Source organism: Cetorhinus maximus, unplaced genomic scaffold (assembly GCF_964194155.1).
Source record: "Cetorhinus maximus unplaced genomic scaffold, sCetMax3.hap1.1 HAP1_SCAFFOLD_455, whole genome shotgun sequence".
Classification (NCBI taxonomy): Eukaryota; Metazoa; Chordata; class Chondrichthyes; order Lamniformes; family Cetorhinidae; genus Cetorhinus; species Cetorhinus maximus.
The window spans coordinates 306,407-331,908 of NW_027596399.1; the positions used below are offsets into that span (position 1 = coordinate 306,407).

The following is a 25,502-nucleotide window of genomic DNA, read 5'->3' on the forward strand; positions in this document are numbered from 1 at the left end:
CACTATTAAGCTTTGAACCTGATCACAAGTTCCTGAGGGGGCGCCTTCATTAATCATTAGTCCTTCAGCTTGATCCTGGTGGTGAGGCCGCTATTGTTTCCCTCAATCTTCATCTTGCAAAGCAAACGCGAATGTTTTGTGTAAGATAACGACGGGCCCCTTGCTTTGAAGAAAATACGCCCAGAAATCCTACATTGCTTTTTTTGCAGTTCTGGGAATTAAATTGAATTGTGCGTTAATAGTTAAAAACTGATACTGCAGCAGCATATGCAAACGGCTCCCTGGCAGCTCTGTGCACTTTGCCTCACTTGGCAGTTAGTTGAATCCAGTTTCAGTTGCACTTCAAACAAGCCCTGACTCCGTGCAGTGACCGAGGCTGTTTGAGTTTGTGAAATGGCTTCCACCCCTCACAGGCTGTTGCTTCTCTTCGCGTCCCTGTGGGGAGTGACCCAAGGTGGGCACCTCCTCGTGGTGCCCGTGGACTGGAGCCACTGGCTAAACCTGAAAGCTCTGATGGACGAACTTGGCCGAAGGGGCCACAACGTGGTGGTTGTCGTGCCTGAGGTCAACATGAAAATGGGCCCGTCCCCTCACTACACAACCAAGGTGTTCCCGGTGCCTTACGGCAGGGGGGACATGGAGAGCCTGAAGCCAAGCATCCTCGCCAACATGACTGTGTTCGAAAGGATCAGTACTGGCTTCCAAAAGGCAAGCCGTCTTCGGCAGTTCCTCTTAACCACATGTGAGAGCCTGCTGTACAACACAGAGCTCATGAAGGAGCTGGCTGAAGAGAAGTATGACGCTTTACTGACTGACCCTTTAGTCCCCTGTGGCACTATTATTGCGGAGAACCTCTCGCTGCCCACAGTCAACCTGCTGGGGGGGCTGCCTTGCGGCTTGGATAATTTAGCCACGCAATGCCCCCGGCCGCTCTCCTACGTGCCAAGGGTTTTCTCTGGGAACACCGATCGGATGACCTTCCTGCAACGGACGAGGAACGCGTTGCTCAGCTTACTGGAGCCGCTGTTGTGCTGGTTCATATATTCGCCTTTTGAAGAGCTGGCCCAGAGGTTCCTTCAGAGGGAAGTGACACTGGTCCAGCTGCTGAGTCAAACTTCCATCTGGCTGCTGAGGTATGACTTCACGCTCGAGTACCCGAGACCCCTGATGCCAAATATGGTGCTAGTTGGAGGCATTAACTGCAAGGACAGGAAACCCTTACCGCAGGTATGGACAAGACTGAACAAACAGATGTGACGTTAAAAGCTTGCCTGGTATTTTTCAGCTCCCAATTGCATTTTGATTGATTGCGGGAGCTGGTAAGAAAGCATTTCAGCTGCGTAACCCGCACTTTGAACAAAAGCTCCATTTTGTGTCCCGCAGGAACTCGAAGAATTTATGAACAGCTCCGGGGAGCACGGTGTCGTGGTCTTTACCCTTGGGTCGATGGTGTCGGAAATGCCTCCTGAGCTATCTAATCGTATTGCAAGTGCTTTGGGGCAGATTCCTCAGAAGGTGAGTGAGTGGAAAAACTGAAGCTGTGTACGAATTTTAAAAAATTTAAATTTCAAACAATGCTTGGCAGTTAACCGTCAGTCACCATCACTGGTGCATTATCCATGGCAATGCCACTTGCCGACCAATCAGCACTCTCTTCACATACAGTGCAAATTGTTGTTTTCTCCTTATATTGGCATTCTTGCCAGTGTCCTGAGGAGAGCGAGGCAAAAAGCTTTGACTTTTTCAGCAATATTAAAAATGATTTAAAGAGGGGAAGAAATGTATTTTCAGGACAAATTCTAAACATACTTTAAAATCTCACTAAACTGCCCAATTTTCAGTCTGAAGGTCATGGCTCAAGACTCAAGGAAGTGACCTGAGCACAAATGCTGGACAGACACTCATGGTGCAGTGCCGAGGGAGTGCTGCACTATCGCAGATGCTGCTTTCCAGTTGGAATATTAAACCAGTACTGCAGATGTAAAATATCCCATGGTATTATTTTGAAGAAGACCCAGGGAGTCCTCCTCAACGTCCTGCCAACCCATCCACCACCTTAAACATTCACTCCCTCCGCCACCGACACACAGTGGCAGCAGTGCGTGTACCATCGACAAGATGCACTGCAGCAACTCACCAAGGCTCCTTCAACAGCACCTTCCAAACCCACGACCACTACCATCTAGAAGGGCAAAGGGCAGCAGACACCTGGGAACACCAACACCTGGAAGTTCCCCTCCAAGTCACTCACCATCCTGACTTGGAAACATATCGGCCGTACCTTCACTGTCACTGGGTCAAAATCCTGGAACTCCCTCCCTAACAGCACTGTGGGTGTACCTACACCACAGGGACCGCAGTGGTTCAAGAGGGCAGCTCACCACCACCTTCTCAAGGGCAATTAGGGATGGGCAATAAATGCTGGGCCCAGCCAACGACTCCTGAATCCCATGAATTTATTAAAAATAAAAATTCTAATCCAATTCAGGGAAACAGATTTTTGGGTAAAAACTTTAAAATCACAGTTTTGAAGGAGGCCATTCAGCCTTCACACCTATGCCAGCTCCAATTAATCCTTTTTTAAAAATCTTTCATGGATGTGAGTGTCACTGGCTAAGCCAGCATTTATTATTGGCGGAGGGAGTGAGTGTTGAAGGGGCTGGATGGGGTGGTGCTGATCAAGTGGGCTGCTTTGTCCTGGAAGGTGTTGCTGTTGGAGTCCTGCCCCCTTGATCTTTCCCCATAGCCCCGCAAATTTCCACTTCAAGAATTCATCCAATTCCCTTTTGAAAGTTATGGTTCAAGGTTGGAAGGATTTTAGTTGCAAGGTCAGGATGGAGAAGCTGGGGTTGTTCTCCCTGGAGCAAAGGAGGTTGAGGGGAGATTTGATAGAGGGGGACAAAATTAGGACAGGTTTAGATAAGGTAGGCAAGGAAAAGCTGTTCCCATTGGCTGTTGGTGCACAGACTTGGTGGGGGGGGTGGGCGGTGGGGGGCGGTTACAGGGTTTAAGGTTTTGGGCGAGGGATGCAGGGGGGTATGCGAGGAAGAACATTTTTACACAGCCAGTGGTAATAACCTGGAACTCGCTGCCCACGAGGGTGGTGGAAGCAGAGGCGATCGATGATTTCAAAAGGAAATCGGATGAGGACTTGAGGGAAATAAACTTGCAGGGCCAGGGGGATAGAGCGGGGGGAATGGGGCTGACTGGATTGGCCCAGGGGGAGCTGGTGTGGAGTCAATGGGCCAAATGGCCTCCTTCTGTGCCATAATGACTCCATTATGTTACTTTTCAAATTTACCCCTTCTCTCTTATTGCCTCACCATTTCCTGTCCTCTCCTGGTAACTCGGCACTGTTATCTCTCTTCTGGAAGGTTCTGTGGAGATATACTGGAGAGTTTCCTACTACACTAGCACCAAATACAAAACTAATGGAATGGCTACCACAGAATGACTTACTGGGTAAGATACCAACATATCATTATCTGGGCTTAGTAAATTTGGCTGACTAATTGATGGTAAGCTTGGTTTAATTAACGGCTTTCCGACTGGTGAATGGGAGCCTTGGACTGCCTCAGGAACTAGCACTGGGATTTTCCTTGTTTTCCATTGATGTACAATGATTTGGGCATTGGCACAAGTGGGTTGACATTGGAGCTTGCGCATGCTTACCAATTTAGAGTTTGAGGCATTTATATATCACGCCTTTCACAACCCTCTGGACGTCCCAAAGCGCCTTGCTTCACCTCAGGTGAAGTATCTGTGAAGCCTGGTCATTGTGGTCATGTTGGAAATTTGGCAGCCAGGAGGCGCACAGCAAGATCCCACAAACAACGACGTGCCAATGACCAAATAGGTGATGTTGATTGAGGCATAAATAGCGTGCGGGACACCGGCGAGACCTCCCCTCAGAACCAGTGCCCTGGGATCACCTCTATCCACCTGAGAGGGCAGAAAGGACCTTGGTTTTAATGTCTCGTCTGAAAGATGGCACTTCTGACAGAGTGAACCCAGATTCGGTGCACAAGCCTCTAGAATGGGAATTCTGATTTAGAACGTCAGCCGAGCCATCAGCTTAAAGAGATGGTTTTAACCTCAAATCCGACTTCTAAAGATGGTTCAGAATTCAGAGCCTCTCACGCTGTGGCTACACTCTACCCCAGTCCAGCGTTCACCTGTGAGTGATGGGGTACATGGACTATATTCTTTGAAATGATGCCCACCTGTCCTAGCTGCAAGGGTTCAGGTGACCTAGCGTCTTCATCGAGCGCGTGCAGCTGCCGACTGGGGACATAAGCTCATGAAGTTGCTGGCTTTAGGCAGCCTGGTCTCTTGTAAACCTTGAAAACGCTGGTCAAATTGCCTAATTTTTCTCACTGCCCAGCTCCTTCCTGCTGAGGGTTTTACCAGTTGTTGAACGCTTTCAAAGAACCTTGGTAATTTTTGTCCCAACTCTCATGCCAACCAGGACATCCCAAAACACGAGCCTTCATCACCCACGGAGGGACCAATGGGATCTATGAGGCCATTTGCAATGGTGTACCATCTGTCATGATACCCTTGTTTGGCGATCAAGGTTATAACGTAGACCACATGGTGGATCGTGGTGCTGGAATTGGGCTGGATATAGAACGCATGAGCTCGCATGATCTAGTCAACGCATTAAACACAGTTATCAATGATACCAGGTCAGTAAAACTGATGATTCCACCCTTACCTTAAATACTCCGACAGTAACAACACATTGTGTTTATGTAGCCCCTTTGACATGGTGAAACCTCCCAAGGTGCTTCACGGGAGCTCGATCAAAGCAAAGGATGACACCGAGGCACATGAGGAGATATTAGGTCACATGACCCAAAAGCTTGGTCAAAGAGACATTGGTTTTAAGGCGTGTCTTCAAAGGAGGAAGGAGAGGTGGAGAAGGGGAGAAGGTTTAGGGAGGGAGTTCCAGAGCTCGGAGCTTTGGCAACTGAAGGCACGGCCACCAATGGTAGAGCGATTAAAATCAGGGGTGCACAAGAGACCCGAATGAGAGGAGCGCAGAGATCTCGGAAGGCTGTGGGGCCTGGGGAGATAACAGAGATAGGGAGCGGTGAATGTTTAAGATGTTGCTTGACTGGGAGCAGTCGGCGAGCACAGTGGGGAAAGGGGAAAGGGGTTTGGTGCAAGCAAGGGTGCAGGCTGTAGAGTTTTGGACAAGATCAAGTTTATGGAGTGTGCAAGGTGCGAAACTAGCCAGGGAGAGCATATTCACGTCCAGATGTAGCAAAGGCATGGATGAGGGTTACAACACGTGTTGATCTGTGGCATGGGTGGAGTTGATGGAGGGGGGTGGGGGGTTGAAATAGGGGGGTCTTAGCGATGATGCAGATATGTGGTCAATAGCTTATCTCGGGGTCAAATACAACACCAAGGTTGCAATCAGTTTGGTTTAGCCTCAGGAAGTTTACAAGGAGAGGGATGGCCGAGGTAGCTGGGGAAAGGGAGCTCGGAATGGGGACCAAAGACAATGATTTCAATCTTCCCAATATTTAGTGGATGGAACTTTCTGCTAATCCAGTACTGAATGTGTCGGATAAACAGCCTGACTTGCATTTGGGTAGGGTTTTTTTATAACCTCAATGTCCCAAATCACTTGACAGCTAATGATGTACTTTTGAAGTTCAGTTACTGCTGTAATGTAGGAAATGCAAGAGCCAACTTACGCACAGCGAGCTCCCACAACAGCTCTGTAACGATGACCTGGTCAGCTGGTCTATGGCGATGGCGGCTACCCATTGAGCCACAGCTGATATATAAAATGAGCTCTGCAAAGCTGGAGTCACTGATTTGACTGAAAGAGAAACTAGACCTGTGGAATCAAACAGATTGACAATAGCTGCTCTGAATTTAATGGAGGCTGTCTCTATGCAATGACGTAAATCGGATATCATCGCATGAAACCCAAATGAAAGTTAACAGCACACTTCCTTATCCATTTCTATGAAGAAATATATGTGTTAAAAATTAGGCACCGGTTCCCTTTCCCACCTATCCTGGGTTTGAATGGTCCAAGAGTTGACTTTCTGAGGTTCCAAACCAGAATCCAATTTGTGTTTGTCTATAAACCTGGTTCCCTGGTAGATATCTGATTCTGATAGGCAGTGATGCTCTTTAATGTTCAATTAATTGTCTCTCAGTATCTCGGCATCATTGTAAATGAGGACATAAGAGCTAGGAGCAGGAGTTGGCCCTTCAGCCCCTCGAGCCTGCTCCACCATTCAATAAGATCATGGCTGATCTGATCTTGGCCTCGACTCCACGGTTCCTGTTCCTAGGAGCCCTTGAGTCCTCTACAGCCCAAAAAACTATCTACCTCAGCTTCGGATATATTCAGTGTCGCATGCTCTCCGACACAGAGAATTCCAGGATTAACGACACTCTGAGAGAAGAAATTCCTCCTCATCTTCACCTTAAGTGGGCAACCCCACATTCAGAAACTATGCCCCTTAGATTCCTTCATGAGGGGATCCAATTTTTCAGCTTTTTAGGCAGAAGGGCAAGTCACTACAATTTTTCCGTATTATTCTTCTAACAATGGCCTATTCATCATCGTCTCGCCGCGTTCCCATCCATTTAAAACAAATTTTGACTTCCTTTTCCTACCTTAGATACAAAGAAACCATGATGAAGCTGTCTTCACTGCACAAGAGTCGTCCTGTCCATCCCATGGACCTCTCTGTCTACTGGGTGGAATTTGTGATGGAGCACAAGGGGGCAGAGCATTTGCACCCAGCAGCTCACGACCTCAACTGGATCCAGTACCACAGCCTGGATGTCATCGGTGTGTTTCTTATCTCTGTGGTGGCCTCTGTGTGGTCAATGGCTAAGTGTTGCTCCTATTGCTGTAAGCGATGTTTATGCGGAGCGAGGTATCGGATGAAGAGAAAACCAGATTAGAGCGGGCGTAAATCCTTCCTAGAAACGTCTCTGCAACTGCTGAAAGGGTAACTGAGACCAAGCAGAGCGAACACTGCTTATTAACCTCAGACCTCGAATGTTAGTTGCGGGAATGGGTAATCGACATCACTTGCATTCAGGTTCTCTTTGTTCTGAGTGCCATACAGGTGTGTTGGATTTCGAATGATCTGCATGAGAGTTTCTGATTTCAACTTTAACCTACATATCAGGAGGACGAATGGAATGAGTGACAGATTGAACCATTTTTAATCATTGTCAATACTCGTCGCTTTGTACTTTACAAGGGGCCTTGCAAACGCTGAAATAGGAATGCGGGTCAACACTGTGATTATTAAAAATAATTCATTCAATGCGACTTGGGTGGTCACTGGGGCTAAATTTTCACCTCTGCTGAAACAGGAGTCGGGACTGTTTCCGGGTCCCCAATCCGCCCTCTTAGGGAAACAGTCACTCATCGGAATTTTGACCCTTAATTTGCATGGAGACAGGTTCCCCGTCCAATTAAAGGTGGCGGATGCGGTCTCGAAGCTGGAGGGCCAATGAGAGGCCTTCCCAGTTTGAGAGGAGCAGTAGGCTACAGTACAGGGCGAGTAACCGAGAGGGTGCTTTAAATTAAAAAAAAAACTACAAAGAGCATCCAGGCCATCACTGTGGCCTCTACAAAAAGAAAATAAAAGAAGGGCTTGCATTTATATAGCGCTTTCCCTGACCACCAGGCACCTCAAGTGCTTCACAGCCAAATAAATACTTCTCAGGTATTGTAGCCACTGTTGTGATGCTGGAAACATGCCAGCCTTTGGCTGCACCCGCACCCAGGCTGGCAGAGAGGGGCCTGTAGGCCTACCTGGAGCACGGGCACTAGGGTAGGCCGCAGAGTGCCAATCTCCAGTCAGTAAACGTTCCCCCCCGTTGCACCAGGAAGCTGGAGGCCTCGTGGGTTTGAGCAACCACCCCCTCACTCCAGGCCCCAAACACACCTCAGGTCAGAAAGGGGGTGGGGATGTCGATGTTCTGGCCAGCCTTGTATTTTCCAGGCCCCCCACCCACCCCCCGGACCACCCCCCTCCCCCGCCACCATTCCTAGAGTCAATGGGACCTGAAAATTCATGCCCCGTAACTCAGTCTAACCAGCAAGAATCTTTACTTTCAATACAAAAGCAGAAAATTCTGGAGACACCCGGCAGGTTAAGGCGACGTCTGTGGAGAGAAGAAGAGAGTTAACCTTTCCGCTCTGCGATCTTTCATCGGAACCAGGAAAAGGTGGCGACATAATAGGTTTTGAGCAACTGGAAGGTTGGAAGATGGGGACAAAGTGCAAAAAGAAAGTTTGTGATAGGTTGGAAGACAGGAGAGATTAACTGACAAAGGACTTGATGGGGCAGGGAATGGGGTCGGGACTAATAAAGACACAGAGGATGCGTCTAGAGGTGGTGCGAATGGCAGAATGATAAACAGGTGCCGTCCAAAAGTGAAAATGGGAGAAAAATGAGAGCAAAACAAAACCTGCAAAGAAAGGTGGGGGGGGAACAAACTGGGGGCAGAGATGACACTCAGAAATTGTTGAACTCCACATTGAACGTGGAAGCCTCTAAAGTGCCCAATTGAAAGGTGAGTTGCTGTTCATTTTTCTCCCATTTTCAGTTTGTTTTACCCATCTTTGTGAATTAGCAAGTTGGGCACATTCTCATTCTCAAATTCTTGATATGTTTTGACTTTCGTGAGAATTGGTTCCGTGCAGATTTCTTCATCTCTATGCAAATCACACAAGGAATCACAATATCTTTATTTGCTCACCTGTCCCTTGTATTGGTCCATGTTTGAACAGGACTGGATAAATGAGCAAGGGTTAAAGGTGTGTGAGCCTGAGGCTGAATTTGAACTCAAGGCCAAAAGAGTGCGATGGGGAAATAAAAGCCACAGGTAGTCACTCGGCAGAACAGAACTTGAGTATCGCTGAAGAAAGAGACATGCTGTCAAAGCTTTTCATCTTGCACTCATCAGGACAGATTCGCAAGAGTACTCATTCTCAAAGGGATTTGGTATTTTTGCGAATCTGTCCTGATGAGTCCAACATGAAAAACTTTGACAGCATGTCTCTTTTTTTCAGCAATACTCAAAAACCCACGGACTGAATTTCAAGCCCTCACCGGAGGTGGGGCTTAAATATATTGCCGCCAGCCTACATACTGGTTCCTTGTGTCGATCGATCCCTGGGCCATTTTCCCAGAGGCATTATGGTAGTGGGGGGGTGGTGGGTTGGGGGGGGGGAGGGTGCAGAGGTGGGGGGTGGAGTGCGGCAGGGCTCCCTGCCTGCTTGTGGTGGGTAGCCGATTAAGCCGGTTGGACAGCCATTTGGTGCCAATTGAAGGAGGTCAGCTGGGATTTTCCAGCCTGCATCCAGCTTCTGAGAGGCGGTGGGTGACCGTTTAGCTGCCTGGAGGCAGCCTCCTGGGGGTGGGGGCTGCACTCCAGGTAGACCCAGGTGACCTTCCTCCCTGCCTGGAGGCACAGGAGACCACCCTGTCAAGGGGTACCCTCTCCCCAGCCATGGCCTGGCTGCCAAGGCTATTTTTAATTTCACATTTGAAACTGTTGGAGAGCAGGCACCTCCTTTTTTGAAGTGCACCTCTCTCTTACTTACCCTTCATTTCATCCTTCCCCTGCCTTCAAGCTAGAAGGCCTCTGATTGGTTCTCCAGCTTCGTGAAACCACCCAGCGCTTTAATTGGACAGCAAGCCCAACCTCTGGCCTCTCACGAAAAGCAGGATAAATTCAACCTGTCCAGTTACCACCCCTTCAGGTGATCATCTTGATCATCAGCAAAGTGATGGAAAGCCATGAGTTGGCCTCTCTGGGAGATATCCGGGGATGGGGTCATTGACAGTGCAATCAAGCAGCACTTATTCAGAAACAGCCTGCTCACTGATGCTCAGTTTGGGTTCAGCCAGGGCCACTCAGCCCCTAACCTCATTACAGCCTTGTTTCAAACATGGACAAAGAACTGAATTCAAGAGGTGAGGTGAGAGTGACTGCCCTTGACATCAAGGCAATTGACTGCGTGTGGCATCAAGGAGCCCTAGCAAAGCTGGAGTCAATGGGAATCAGGGGGAAAACTCTCCGCTGGTTAGAGTCATACCGAGCACAGGGAGATGGTTGTGGTTGTTGGAGGTCAATCATCTCAGTCGCAGGGCATCACTGCAGGAGTTCCTCAGGGTAGTGGCCCCGGACCAACCATATTCAGCTGCTTCATCAATGACCTTCCTTCCATCATAAGGTCAGAAGTGGGGATGTTCGCTGATGATTGCACAATGTTCAGCACCATTCACGACTCCTCAGATACTGAAGCAGTCCATGTCCAAATGCAGCCAGACCTGGACAATATCCAGGCTTGGGCTGACAAGTGGCAAGTAACATTTGCGCCACACAAGTGCCAGGCAATGACCATTTTTAACAAAAGAGAATCTAACCATCTTCCCTTGATGTTCAATGGCTTTATCATCGCTGAATCCCCCACTGTCAACATCCTGGGGGTTACCATTGACCACAAACTGAACTGGAATAGCCATATAAATACAATGGCTACAAGAGCAGGTCAGAGGCTGGGAATCCTGTGGTGAGTAACTCACCTCCTGACTCCCTAAAGCCTGTCCACCATCTACAAGGCACAAGTCAGGAGTGTGGTGGGATACTCCCCACTTGCCTGGATGAGTGCAGCTCCAACCACACTCAAGAAACTCAACATCATCCAGGACAAAACAGCCACTTGAATGGCACCGCATCCACCACCTTAAATATTCACTCCCTCCACCACCGATGCACAGTGGCAGCAGTGTGTACCATCTACAAGATGCACTGCAGCAACTCACCAAGGCCCCTTCGACAGCAACTTCCAAACCTGTAACCTCTTCCAACCAGTAGGACAAGGGCAGCAGACACTTGGGAACACCACAGCCTGCAAATTCCCTCCAAGCCACACACCATCCTGACTTGGAAATATATCGCCGTTCCTTCACTGTCGCTGGGTCAAAGTCCTGGAACTCCCTCCCTAACAGCACTGTGGGTGTACCTACACCACAGGGACTGCAGCGGTTCAAGAAGGCAGCTCACCCACCACCTTCTCAAGGGGCAATTAGGGATGGGCAATAAATGCTGGCCCGGCCAGCGACACCCACATCCCGTGAACAAATGAACAAAGCGAGGTAGCTCAAATAGAGTTAGGCCCGTGGAACAAATACAACGGTGTAAAAATATGGACTATCATAGAGGTAAACTTAACGTTCTTAATTTTAAGGGGAAATGTTTTAAAAACAAATGTGTTTGTTATTTGATAAATATTTTGTATTCATCTGGGCCACAAATAAAAACGACATTCCAGTGGAAAAAATTGTGTAGTGATGGCGAACAGATTGATTCCTGAGCGGAGCAGCCACAATCCCATTCCGCTCCAGCAGGTGCTATGGCTCTGTCTTCAGCTTGAGGGTTGCTCAGGTACGTCCTGTACGTGATGAAACAAGATAAATCTAACCCCAGTTGATCGCCGAGGAGATCTTGTAGCTCGGGTGTAGTGCCCTCATCTCGAAGCCAGAAGCCCTGGTCCAAGTCGCACCACAGGGCTTGTCGGTCATGGAAGGATCCATCGTGACATAGCTCAACAGGCTGATAATCGGCCTGCCTCTCCTCCCAACGCCATCCCACTTTTCCCCAAAGGGAAGACGAACAAGCCAATGGCTGCTCTATGATCCTCCTCCCAATGCGAGTGAATGACAACTCACGTTTAGATAGCCCCTTCACCATGATAGAAACATCCCAAGGCGCTTGATAGGAACGTTATGAAACCAAGGCCGGGATTTTCCGTGCCTGCCGGCGTCGGGCGTGTTCGGTGGCGCCAGCGGACAGTATGGCGCGATCGGTTTCACGACGGCGTGAGACCAGTTCCAGATCGTCCGCTCAGCCCGCCGTGTTCTCCACCATCCGACGTCGGGAACCTCATCGTAATACATCAGCATATCATTATTAGGCCAGCCCGCCGGAATCGTTTCCCCCCCCCCACCCCCGCTGGATTGTCCACCCACGTTGGCGGGAAAACACGCCAGTGCAGAACACGCCTTGACAACTGTGACGTGCAGAAGTCGGGACTTACCGCCAGGGCCTTGCTCACACCGCGGACATCGGAGGAGCAGAAGATGCTGGAGGCCAACAGCAATGGCACATTGGGGGAATGTCCATGGCATGCTGGGTGGGTTCTCATGGGATGTGGCTCCACACGGAAGTTGGAAAGTCACCATTGATGCTCACAACGCATGATGGTCAAGGGGGAGGGAGAGGAAGGTCAAGGATCGGCTGGGAGAGGAAGGGGTACCGGGGCAGGTGAGGTTGGGATGGGGGGGAGGATGAGAGCTGGGGAATGAAGGTGTCAGGAGACAAAGGTTAGGTCAGGGTGGGGGAGGGAGAACAGGGAGGAGGGGGTAACAGCGTAGAAGACCACAACTGGGGAGGTAGGTGAAGGAGGGGTGGAAAATGCAGGGGAAGGAGAGCGAAGAGGAGAGGGTGTCCGGGGGGAGGAAGGAGTTCAGAGAGGCGAGGGTTTCTGGGGGAGGAAGGGGCTCAGAGGGGAGAGGGTGTCCGGGAGGAGTAAGGGGGTGGAAGGGGTGCGGAAAGGAGAGCATGTCCAGGGGAAGAAGGGGTGCGGAAAGGAGAGCGTGTCCGGGGGAGGAAGGGGTGAGGAAAGGAGAGCGTGTCCGGGGGGGAAGAAGGGGTGAGGAAAAGAGAGCGTATCCGGGGGAGGAAGGGGTGAGGAAAAGAGAGCGTGTCCGGGGGAAGAAGGGGTGAGGAAAAGAGAGCGTGTCCGGGGGAAGAAGGGGTGAGGAAAAGAGAGCGTGTCCGGGGGAGGAAGGGGTGAGGAAAGGAGAGCGTGTCCGGGGGAGGAAGGGGTGAGGAAAGGAGAGCGTGTCCGGGGGAAGAAGGGGTGAGGAAAGGAGAGCGTGTCCGGGGGAAGAAGGGGTGAGGAAAGGAGAGCGTGTCCGGGGGAGGAAGGGGTGAGGAGAGGAGAGCGTGTCCGGGGGAAGAAGGGGTGAGGAAAGGAGAGCGTGTCCGGGGGAGGAAGGGGTGAGGAAAGGAGAGCGTGTCCGGGGGAAGAAGGGGTGAGGAAAGGAGAGCGTGTCCGGGGGTGGAAGGGGTGAGGAAAGGAGAGCGTGTCCGGGGGAGGAAGGAGTGAGGAAAGGAGAGCGTGTCCGGGGGAAGAAGGGGTGAGGAAAGGAGAGCGTGTCCGGGGGAGGAAGGGGTGAGGAAAGGAGAGCGTGTCCGGGGGAAGAAGGGGTGAGGAAAGGAGAGCGTGTCCGGGGGTGGAAGGGGTGAGGAAAGGAGAGCGTGTCCGGGGGAGGAAGGAGTGAGGAAAGGAGAGCGTGTCCGGGGGAAGAAGGGGTGAGGAAAGGAGAGCGTGTCCGGGGGAGGAAGGGGTGAGGAAAGGAGAGCGTGTCCGGGGGAGGAAGGGGTGAGGAGAGGAGAGCGTGTCCGGGGGTGGAAGGGGTGAGGAAAGGAGAGCGTGTCCAGGGGAGGAAGGAGTGAGGAAAGGAGAGCGTGTCCGGGGGAGGAAGGGGTGAGGAAAGGAGAGCGTGTCCGGGGGAGGAAGGGGTGAGGAAAGGAGAGCGTGTCCGGGGGGAGGAAGGGGTGAGGAAAGGAGAGCGTGTCCGGGGGAAGAAGGGGTGAGGAAAGGAGAGCGTGTCCGGGGGAGGAAGGGGTGAGGAAAGGAGAGCGTGTCCGGGGGAGGAAGGGGTGAGGAAAGGAGAGCGTGTCCGGGGGGAAAGAAGGGGTGAGGAAAGGAGAGCGTGTCCGGGGGAGGAAGGGGTGAGGAAAGGAGAGCGTGTCCGGGGGAGGAAGGGGTGAGGAAAGGAGAGCGTGTCCGGGGGGAAAGAAGGGGTGAGGAAAGGAGAGCGTGTCCGGGGGGAGGAAGGGGTGAGGAAAGGAGAGCGTGTCCGGGGGTGGAAGGGGTGAGGAAAGGAGAGCGTGTCCGGGGGAGGAAGGGGTGAGGAAAGGAGAGCGTGTCCGGGGGAGGAAGGGGTGAGGAAAGGAGAGCGTGTCCGGGGGGAAGAAGGGGTGAGGAAAGGAGAGCGTGTCCGGGGGAGGAAGGGGTGAGGAAAGGAGAGCGTGTCCGGGGGAGGAAGGGGTGAGGAAAGGAGAGCGTGTCCGGGGGAGGAAGGAGTGAGGAAAGGAGAGCGTGTCCGGGGGAGGAAGGGGTGAGGAAAGGAGAGCGTGTCCGGGGGAGGAAGGGGTGAGGAAAGGAGAGCGTGTCCGGGGGAGGAAGGGGTGAGGAAAGGAGAGCGTGTCCGGGGGAGGAAGGAGTGAGGAAAGGAGAGCGTGTCTGAGGGAAGAAGGGGTGCGAAGGGGGGAGGGTGTGAGGGTGTCCAGGAGAGGAAGGGGTGAGGAGAGGAGAAGTAAGAGTGGAGGAAGTAGTCAGGAAGGGGGTAGGAGTAAGGCTGGAGGAAGAATCGAGTTTGGGGGAAGGTGTAAGCCTGGAGGAAGGAGTCAGGAAAGGGGAGGGACTAAAGGGGCTGAAGAGGTAAGGGTGGAGGAAGTGGTCAGGCGGAAGGAGGGACTAAACGGGAGGGGGAGTCCGGGAGTGGGAGGATTTGGGGGGGTAGAGGTTCTGCGCGGGAAGGGGTCTGGACCGGGGACGGGGTTCCGGGGGGTAGGGGGTGTGGAGTTGGGGTGGGGGGCGCGATTGGGTACAGAGGGGGGAAAGGGTGCGGAGGGCGAGATGTGCAGGTCAACTTGCACGAGAGGCGTCTGATGGGTCCATGTCTGCCCCCTGGGGAGTGAACTGAGGGTGGGTGTGGTATGAGGAAAGGGTAAGAATGACCCAGGGCAGAGTGAGGTGGGAGGGTGAGGGTTCAATGGTAGTGACAGAAGGGATGGTGAGGGTGGTTAGTGGGGACCCGAAGGCAGACACGGTCCCTGGGGGTGGGAAGGAGGAGGTCGGGGAGGTGAGTGTGGATTGCAGGGGGTGATTTTCGGGAAGGAAGGGAATGTGCGCATTCACCTGGACATTCCCGAAGGAAAAGGGTTGTGGCTGGTAGGTCACGGAGGGGAGGTGGAAGGTGATGCCAGGGGGGCAACTGTGATGGGGGAGAGGAAATGGGTGACTGGGGGAGGGGAAAGGATGGTGGAGCGAAAGTAAAACCGAATTAGCACCATATTGTTCAAATCGAATGTGAACCGAGAGTTGTGGTGGGCGAGATCAGGTGCTGCATGGGGGTGTGAGCAGTGGGTGGGCGGAGATGTGGATCAGCTCAGATGGACAACTGAAGGAGAACCCCAGCAGGCAGCATTGAAAATGCTCGGGACAGTGAGATGAGTGTGAAACGTGAAGGATCGGTGTGCCTGTGAGCGTGCTTGCACAAGGCTCCGAAAGACCCTGCCACACACACACTTTTCCCTCCAGAATCACTCATGCCCTGTCTCCTCCCTCTGTGGTGACAGGTCTCCCAGGCTGCTTATTTCCAGCTCTTCACTGGAGGAGGAGTCCTCTTGGCTGGAGGTGAGGACCTGGATGGAGCTGAGGGACTGGCTGGCTGAGGGTGTTGGTCGCTTGGCAGAGCTCCTTGTGAACCAAAGTAGAGATAACTAGTGCATGGCAGCAGAGTCAAAAGCAGGAGAGAGAGAGCTCACAGTTGCGTTGAGAGAGGGATGATGCGGTGCAGGATCCTCACGTGGGTGTTCACCACTGACCTCACCATCACCACAGGCAGGGTCCACATCCTCCCCAGTCAGCACAATGGCCACTCCTCAAAGTGAGTGAGGGGTCTAATGTGGGCTACTCCACCCCCCGGTCTGGAACCTCTCCCTGCTGATTTGAGCCAGTTACTCCTGCATGAAAACAGGCAGAGAGACTGTGAGTAGGATACATGGCACTGCCTGGAATGTTTGTGTGGTGAGCGGAGACATGGACGGGATGAGGATGTGAGCTCGAGAGGATATGAGCCTGATGGAGATGTGAGGGTGTGTGTGAGAGTGAGTGGTGTTGTCCCTTGAGGTGTGAGATCCCTGTGGGTGTGTGATGGGTTTGTGAGTTGAGAGTGATGAGAAGATTGAGTTAACCTGGCGGAATGGATGGGACCATTCATCCTGTAGCGGCACTGGGTGGCTGTCCTCTTCTGAAGGGCATTGGCACTGACCACTGCTGCCACCGTCTCCCACGGCGGTGTGGGAGTAGATGACATCACGGCGGGCCTCCACGGCAACCAAAAGGCGTTCCATTGACGTGTCATTAAACCTGGGGTCTGCAGTCTTTTTGCCTTTCGTGGACATCTTCCCTGCAGCAGTGGTGGGCTGGAAACACTGAGATGTGTGCGTACGACTGGACTTTAAACATGGCGCCCGGCGTGATGAAGCAGCGAGGTGATGCCTTGGTAGGCGAATGAGATCCCGCCCGCCATGGAAATGGCGTGTTTCCCGGGAATGCAAACATAACGTGGCGGGATTGGGACGATACAACATGAAAACCCGCCATCGAGGCTACTGCCACACTTAGGGCAAATCTGGGACAATTCCACCCCAAGTCTGACCCTGAGCCACACCAAGAGATATTAGGTCAGGTGACCAAGAGCTGGTTGAAAGAGGTAGGCTTTAAGGAGTGTCTTAAAGGAGGAAAGCGAGGTAGAGAGGTAGAGATGTGCAGGGAGGGTTGAGGCTTGGGGCCAAGGCAACTGAAGATGTGGCCGCTCATGGTGGAGCAGTTAAAATTGGGGATGTACAAGAGGCTAGAGTTAGAGGACTGCAGATATCTCGGAGGGTTGAGTGGCTGGAGGAGGTTACAGAGATAGGGAGGGGCAAGGCCATGGAGGGATTTGAAAACAAGCATGAGAGTTTTAAAATCACGATAGTGTCTGGGTGCCAATGTAAGTCAGCGACCACAGGGGTGATAAAAGGGATAGGGCTTGCTGTGACTTGAGGCTCTGGTGGAAGTAGTCAGCAACTAGCTGACCAAACAACATCTACTTACCAATAACCCTCTCGTTGTTGCTCAGTTAGAGCCAGTTTCACTCAGACCTCAACATAACTGTGCTCCAGGCTGACGAGAGAACTGAATACCAGAGGAGAGGTGAGAGTAGCAGTCCTCAACTTTAAGGTTATATTTCATATTGGAAAATTGTGATCAATGTAGGGGTTGGGGTGGGGTGGTCAAAGGGTTATCCTCCAATGATTGGAGGCATATCTGACACAAAGGAACATGGCCATGGCTGTTATCCCAAACAAGCATTTCAGCCAATGGATATCAACTGCAGGAGTTTGATGGGAAAGTGTCCTTGGCTTAATCATCCTCAGCTGCTTCTTCCACTGACCTTTGCTCTCTCATAATGTCAGGTTCGGGTTGTTCACTGTTAATTGCAATGGTCAACTGGACCAGCCATTATCAACCTTGTGGCTTCAATGGCAGGGCAAAGGCTGCTGGGTAACTGTGTAGCCAAGAAGGGGTTTGGATCATGGCCCACAAAGCCTCTCCACCATCTCCAAGGCTCAGGTCAGGTCTGCGATGGAGCACTCACCACTCACTTGGATCAGTGAAGTCGCAATAGCACTCGTGGGTGAGGAAGGAGGGAATATGGAAGGACGAGGCAGCTTGGGGAGAGGTAGAGTGGGAGGGGTCAAGTGTGGAGCGTAAACACTGGCCTAGACCAGGTGGGCCATGTTTCTATAGTGGTAATAAGGTTTAAGAAAATTCATATAGCACCTTTCATCACCTCAGGATACCCCAAAGCACATCAGAGACAATGAAGTACTTAAGTGCTGTCATTGTTGGAGGAATCATGGCAGATAATTTGCGCACAGCAAGATCCCGCAAACAGCAATGTGACACTGAGCAGAGAATCTGCAATGTTGATTGAGGGGTAAATACTGGTCAGGACACCAGGGAGAACCTCCCTGCTCTTCTTCAAAAATAGTGCCATGGGATCTTTTACATCCTCCTGAGAGAGGCAAGTGGGGCCTCAGTTATTGATGCCTCATCCGAAGAGGTGGCACCTCAGGCAGTGCAGCCCTCCTGCAGCACTCAGCTAGGGCCTCATCCTAGATTTTATGCTCAGGTCTCTAGAGTGAGACTTGAACTCGTGACTTCCTGGAGGCGAGAAAGCTACCCACTGAGCCATGGCTGACACTCAGGATCTGGTAGGGTTGATGCCAAGCTAGACCATTGTCAAGGGAGATCTGGAAATGTGTTTTATTCGTATTTAGCCACTTGAGCTGCAAAGTATAGCTGTAAGGTGAGGACAAAAGGTGAGCCCGACCCGCTCGAGCGTGAGATGATGCGCGATGACATCAGGCGAGCGTCCCGACGTCAACGCACAGTCGCGTGATGGTTCGGTCGGGGCGGGGGGGGGAGGTGCGCGCACGGGAATTGGCAGTTATAAAGGCCTGTTAAGGCCATTAAAGTGTCAATTAACTTAAATTTTTCACTGCCCGTCTAACCTTATGGTCGGCGGGTGGGTGGAGAGGCCAAGCGGCCTTTGCACTTTTTTTTTGGGAAACCTCATCCAAGGGCGGGATGAGGTTTCCAAAATCAAACAAAAATAAAATAAAACTTTTTTAAAATTTCATTTCTAACCTGGCCCTGCTCATGTGACAAGAGTCGCACGAGGGGAACATGCTTTATAACCATTTTATGAATCTTTATTTCTAAGTTTTAAAACTGTTCATGTTCTGCCCCTTGGCCCCAGATCATTAGCCTGGGCCTCTGGATCACCAGTCCAGCGACAACACCACTACATCACTATCTCCCCTTCCTAGATGGCAAGATGCTAGGGAAAGTGGAGGAACAGAGAGATTCCTGGCTCCAAGTACAGAAATCACTAGTGGTCAGATTCAAAAACAGAATTGAGTAGGCGGATGGAACGTTGAATTTTATCCCAAGGGGCGGGAATGGAATTGGTTGGGAGTTTTGTTTAATTGTGGGGTGCCTTCACCAGACCCCATCTGGAGTAACTGCATTCAGTTCTGGGCATCGCACCATGAGAGCTGGAGTCTCTGAGAGGGAGCGGAAGGAGAAAAACAATTCACAGTGCCAAGGGTCGGAGGGTAAAGCCCTGCAGGGAGGTCGTTGGGACCATGGGTACCTGCCAAACTGACCCATGCCCCCATCCATGGCCTGTGGGTCCACCCCGGGCTGCAGCTGGGAGGCCGCCTCCAATAGTCTGGGGGGCCTGACCAAATGGGAGGGTTTTCCTCCTGAATGGGCCTTTAGTTATGCAAATCAACGGCCTGTCTCCTTGGAGCGGGCAGCCTCTCAGCAACCGGTCCCATTGTCAGTAACATTCCCCAACAGCGAGAGCATGTTGGGACATCGACCTGATCCCTCTCTGGGTGATTTTACCCACCCAACACCTCCCACCCTGCCAAGCAGGGCCCAGTAAAATCCTAGCCTTTGGCTTTCGTTCCACAGTCACTGACTCTCACTGGGGTACGGGTTCCACAGTCACTGACTCTCACTGGGGGACAGTTCCACAGTCACTGACTCTCACTGGGGGACAGTTCCACAGTCACTGACTCTCACTGGGGTACGGGTTCCACAGACACTGACTCTCACTGGGAGACAGTTCCACAGTCACTGACTCTCACTGGGGTACGGGTTCCACAGTCACTGACTCTCACTGGGGTACGGGTTCCACAATCACTGACTCTCACTGGGGGACAGTTCCACAGTCACTGACTCTCACTGGGGGACAGTTCCACAGTCACTGACTCTCACTGGGGTACGGGTTCCACAGTCACTGACTCTCACTGGGGGACAGTTCCACAATCACTGACTCTCACTGGGAGACAGTTCCACAGTCACTGACTCTCACTGGGGGACAGTTCCACAGTCACTGACTCTCACTGGGGTACGGGTTCCACAGACACTGACTCTCACTGGGAGACAGTTCCACAGTCACTGACTCTCACTGGGGTACGGGTTCCACAGTCACTAACTCTCACTGGGGTACGGGTTCCACAATCACTGACTCTCACTGGGGGACAGTTCCACAGTCACTGACTCTCACTGGGGTACGGGTTCCACAGTCACTGACTCTCACTGGGGTACGGGTTCCACAATCACTGACTCTCACTGGGGGACAGTTCCACAGTCACTGACTCTCACTGGGGTACGGGTTCCACAGTCACTGACTCTCACTGGGGTACGGGTTCCACAATCACTGACTCTCACTGGGGGACAGTTCCACAGTCACTGACTCTCACCGGGGGACAGTTCCACAGTCACTGACTCTCACTGGCGCACATTTCCACAGTCACTGACTCTCACCGGGGGACAGTTCCACAGAAGCAGGCTACCATCTGCTCACTCTGTATTTTCTCGAAGTAACATGAGGCCAGTTCTTGGGGGAATAGTTTGCTGAAAAGATTTGAGGACAATATGGTGTTTTACCAGTTTCTCTTGGCAGTTTTTTCTGTGTATATTATCCATTTTTACAGTGGGTGGCAGTATATAGCTGGATTCACAGGCCGCCCCTCAGCTTTTGTGGTCTTGCTGCTGACCTGAAATATTAATTATAAGGATCTTAATAATCCTTATATAGGATATAGGGCCCAGCACAGATTGGTACCTGGGCTAAAGGATTCAATTATGAGGACTGGCTGTATAGACAAGGCTTGCCTTCCCGTGAGTGTGGAAGACTAAGGGACGACCTGGTTGAGGTGTTTAAGGTAATTAAACGATTTGATGGGGTCGATGGAGAGCAACTCTCTCCTCTGGTGGGAGGGAGTCAGGAACCAGGGGGCTGAACTTCAAATTTAGAGTTCAAGGGTGATGTCAGGAATCACTTCTTCACACATAGGGAGTGAAAGTCTGGAACTCTCTCCCCCAAAAAGCTATTGAGGCCGAGGTGTCAATCCAAAATGGAAATTTGATGGATTTTTGTTAGGCATGGGTATTAAGGGATATGGAACTGAGGTGCGTAGATAGAGTTAAGATGCAGATCTAACTGAATGGTGGGACAGGGTCCGAATGTCCTTTCACTTGTTCCTCCATTCTAACTCTCAGAATGAGCCAGCATTGAATGGTGGGTGTTTTGACTGAGAGGATGCCTGGAACCATTAATTACCACGTTAATATGTTTAATTCTGAGAGGCCATCGGAATGAATGCCAAGGTTATGTTTGGGGCCATGGGTGGGATTTTCCTGCCCCAAACATCATGGGAATTGCCGTGGGTGGGATGGAAAATTTGGCGGACTAGCAGAAGGCCCATTGACTTTGGGCGGGGATATCTGGTCCCGTGGGCACTATCTACTGTTAAGAACCACCTACTGTTACATTTTAACCAGGGTCCTGTTGCTTCCTGCCTCCATTAACCCATGGCTCTCCAGGCTGGTCTCCCATCTTCTAAACCTGAGCTGATCCCGATCTGCTCCCCATGCCCTAACAAGTTGTGCCATTCCTCCCTCGCTTGACCTGTATTGGCATTTCGAATTCTCAACCTTGCCTCTGTGCCTTTTTGATCCCCCCCCCACCCTTTCTCTGAAACATCCTTCTCCCCTACAACCCCCCGAGATCATTGTATCGGTCCAATACTGCCTCCTCATGCACCTCAGATTTCCTTTGCCCCCACCGTTGTTGGCCGTACTATTGACCGTCAAGCATTGGGAAAACCAACAAACGAGGATTTTGCCCTCGTCAGACGGGCTCGGCAGGGGTGGGCGGGAATGTTCCGGAAGCTGACCGCCGCCCGCAATCAGGCTACGGCCACGATTTCACTCTGGCGGGCCAATTAAGCGCTGCCCGCGTGGGGGTAGGAGGGCGAACAGGGAACTTCACGCATGCGCTCGGGTGCACGCGGGGAAAACTCCACTGGAGACTTCTGCAAATTAACAATAAAGACTTTTAAAATGTCCTAAAACATGTCCCCACTTGTGACTCTGCCACATGAGCAGGGACGTGTTAGAAATTAGTTTGAAAATGTTTTATTTTTTTTTAATGACTGATGGAAACCTCATCCCGCCCGTGGATGAGGTTTCGCAAAATAAATCCAAAGGCCGCTTTGGCCTTTTCCTCCCCTCGCCAACCGAAAGGTTGGACGGGCAGCGAAAAATTGTACTCAGTTCTTGCTTTAATGGCCTTAATGGGCCTTTTTAATTGTTAGCGAGGGCGCTGCTGACTCCCATGCCCGCCCGCTGACCAAAATACCGTGCGAGTGCGCGATGACATCGGGGATGCTCGCCCGACATCATCGCGCGTCATTTTACGCTCATTCGGGCCGGGCACGCGCCCCCCTCCCCCACCCCTGACGAGAGAAAGATTCTGACCCATGTCTTCACAAATTGGGTTTTTCTTTCAAAGATTGGAAAGCAATGCATTATTTGGACGCTTGATTTTTATTTTACAGGAAAGTCATAAGTTCACCTTTGGCCTGGGAGCAACAATGCCTTTTCCAAGAAATCACCTGAGCAGCATCGTACTTGAGTGGGGGGAGAGGTGTTTGTTTGTTTGTTTGTTTTGAACTGCAATTGCTTCAATTGTTGGGGAAAATAAAACTGAAAAAAGGCAAAGGCTAGTGACTTACTGGAAACCACATGACAGAGGCAAGCTCTAAGCTTTTGAATGTGCTGTTTAGATCTCGGTTCTTTCTTGGGGAATAAGCTGAGAAGGAAGTCTACCCTATACTGACTCTCTCTCCCTGCCTGTAATTCTGTGTGTAGTTATCAACCTGTAGCCAGAGAATCCTCATCAGAGTGTAACTTGTCCGCATTTGGAAACCTGCAAAGCTGAGATATAAAGAATTGATCCATCTCTATATATTCCTCCATGCCGACGCCCCATTGGTGAGAACCTCCAGGCATCTACTGGGACCAGCGACCCATCTTCTCATGAGATCAACTGCATCGAACGCTGTGAACTTTATCCTGTTCTGATAAATTTTTTTCTAACTGCCCATCCCTGCAGAGACTACTTTTGTGCCCTTTGTTTGTCTGTGTGTGTGTGTGTGTGTGTGTCTGTCTGTCTGTGTTAACTGAGGAATTTTTAAGAAGGGATAGATAGTTATTCTTCCAGATTACAATAGTGTGTTAATCAGTTCTTGCAACTTGTTAAAAAGAGGCTTGTTTTCTAATAAATCAATCATTCTGAGTTGAAATGAGCCTGGTTAAAGTCTCTTTTATTCTGGGTCTAACGGTGACGAAGGTAAATAATTGGCCATTTTGGTGAGTGAATTTACCTTTACACTAGTGGTGTGACGTGCAGAGTAGTGGGGCTAGTCAATCTGCGCACTCCTCCCATCCAATTATAACACTAGGTCCGAAGGTCTGGAATTCCACCCCGCCAGAACCCTTTCGCCTCGCTATCCCTCTCTCTCTCTATCCCCCTCCTCTTTCCATCTCTCTCTCCTACAGTATAACAGTGACCACAATTCAAAAGCACTCTATTTGCCTGTAAAGCTGTTTGGGGTGCCCTGGGGTGGTGGAAGGGGCTACAAAAATGTAGCCCTTTCTTTTTCTTTCTGCCCTACTTGAAGACACTGCGGTAAACCTACCACTCTGACAAAGCATGGGGATCACCAGCTCAAATATTCCCTAATCTGGCTCAGTGATAACATTTTGTCTGGTATTGCAACGTGTTGCTCCAGGGACGACTCACTGCGTGAACGGCGCTATACCAATGCAAGTTGTTGTTTGTGTGGAGTAAGTTTTGTTGTCTGCAGTTTTCTGTCGAGGGCAGGTGCACAGAAGCATCTTGCGTGGCCCGAGGCAATGAAATGGTTAAAAGCTGGTCACGTAGCTCTACAGATCGAAGATGAGAATAATCCCTGCAGGCCGCTTGCTCTTTCGCTCAGTCGACAGACGTTTCAGTTCAGTGAGCATTAGGCCTGAGTCAGCAGAAAGAAATTGCTGATCCTGCCAGTCAGCCGAGCTGCTTTGTTTCATATGGGGCTAGATTTGCCCGCGGGTTTTGGCTCCCTGAGAATGGGAGAGGATGGGGGTTCCCGAGGCTAGGCTTTCTGGCAGAGGGACTGTCGGTGCCATCTTGCCAACCTCGGCTAACTAGCTGGCAGCTCTGAAGCCTCGGAAGCCCCACTCTTTCCCCCCTTCCCTCTTTCCCCCACATCCCCCTCTCCACTTCCCCCCCATCCCCCTCCCCACGTTCCCACTCCCCATCCCTTCTTTCTGCCTCCCCGCTTTCCACCCTCCCCTTGTTCTCCCTCCCCTCTTGCCCCTCCCCCTAGCCACTTTCCCCCTCCTCTCCCCCTCCCCCTCTCCTTTTCCCCTCCCCCTTGCCTCTTTCACCCTCCTCTTCCCCCTTACCCCCTCCTCTTCCTCTTTGTCCACTCCTCTCCCGCTTTCCCCCTCCACCTCCCCTTACCCTACAAAACCCTTTTTCCCCTCCACTGCCGTCTTTTCCTCTCCTCCCTCCTCCTCTCTGCCTTCTCCCCTCCTCCCAACTCCTCCTCCCCCTCCCCTCTTTCCCCAACACCATCCACTCTTCCCCTACACCATCCACTCTTCCCCTACACCATCCCCTCTCGGCCTACACCATCCCCTCTCCCCCTACACCGTCCCCTCTAACCCTACACCATCCCCTCTCCCCCTACACCATCCCCTCTCCCCCTAGACCGTCCCCTCTCCCCCTACACCATCCCTTCTGACCCTACACAATCCCCAATCCCCCAACACAATCCCCTCTCCCCCTACACCATCCCATCTCCCCTAAACCATCCACACTCCCCCTATAACATCCCTTCTCCCCCTACACCATCCCCTCTCCCCCTACACCATCCCCTCTCCCCCTACACCATCCCCTCTCCCCTACACCATCCCCTCTCCCCCTACACCATCCCCTCTCCCCCTACACTATCCCCTCTTCCCCTACACCATCCCCTCTCCCCCTACACCATCCCCTCTCCCCCTACTCCATCCCCTCTCCCCCTACACCATCCCCACTCCCCCTACACCATCCCCTCTCCCCCTACACCATCCCCTCTCCCCTACACCATCCCCACTCACCCTACACCATCCCCTCTCCCCCTACACCATCCCCAGTCCCCTACACCATCCCCTCTAGCCCTACACCATCCCCTCTCGCCCTACACCATCCCCTCTCGCCCTACACCATCCCCTCTCCCCCTACACCATCCCCTCTCCCCCTACACCATCCCCTCTCGCCCTACACCATCCCCTATCCCCCTACACCATCCCCGCTCCCCCTACACCATTCACTCTCCCCCTACACAATCCCCACTCCCCCTACACAGTCCCCTCTCCCCATACACCATCCCCTCTGACCCTACATAATCCCCACTCCCCCTACACCATCCCCTCTCCCCTACACCATCCCCTCTGCCCCTACACAATCTCCACTCCCCCTACACCAGCCCCACCCCCTACACCACCCCCTCTCACCCTACACAATCCCCACTCCCCCTACACAATCCCCTCTCCCCCTACACCATCCTCACTCCCCCTACACCATCCTCTCTCCCCTACACCACCCCTCTCCCCTACACCATCCCCTCTCCCCTACACCATCCCCTCTCCCCCTTCACCATCCCCTCTGCCCCTACACAAT

General features: G+C 51.9%; 1 protein-coding gene across 4 annotated transcripts; it reads left to right on the top strand.

Annotated features, from left to right (window-relative positions):
• Nucleotides 1–287: 287 nt before the first annotated feature.
• LOC144673728 (UDP-glucuronosyltransferase 1A1-like) lies at nt 288–22,778 on the top strand. 4 transcript variants are annotated; one of them, XM_078535429.1, is made up of 5 exons: nt 288–1,227; nt 1,384–1,515; nt 3,375–3,462; nt 4,469–4,688; nt 22,643–22,778. In XM_078535429.1, exons 1-5 carry the CDS (start codon nt 394–396, stop codon nt 22,710–22,712), a joined length of 1,344 nt encoding a protein of 447 aa, XP_078391555.1. In that variant the 5' UTR covers nt 288–393; the 3' UTR covers nt 22,713–22,778. The 4 variants fall into 4 exon arrangements, with proteins under 4 accessions (XP_078391555.1, XP_078391556.1, XP_078391554.1 ...); XM_078535430.1 differs by lacking the exon at nt 22,643–22,778 and adding an exon at nt 22,330–22,626; XM_078535428.1 differs by lacking the exon at nt 22,643–22,778 and adding an exon at nt 6,654–9,189.
• Nucleotides 22,779–25,502: the final 2,724 nt, after the last annotated feature.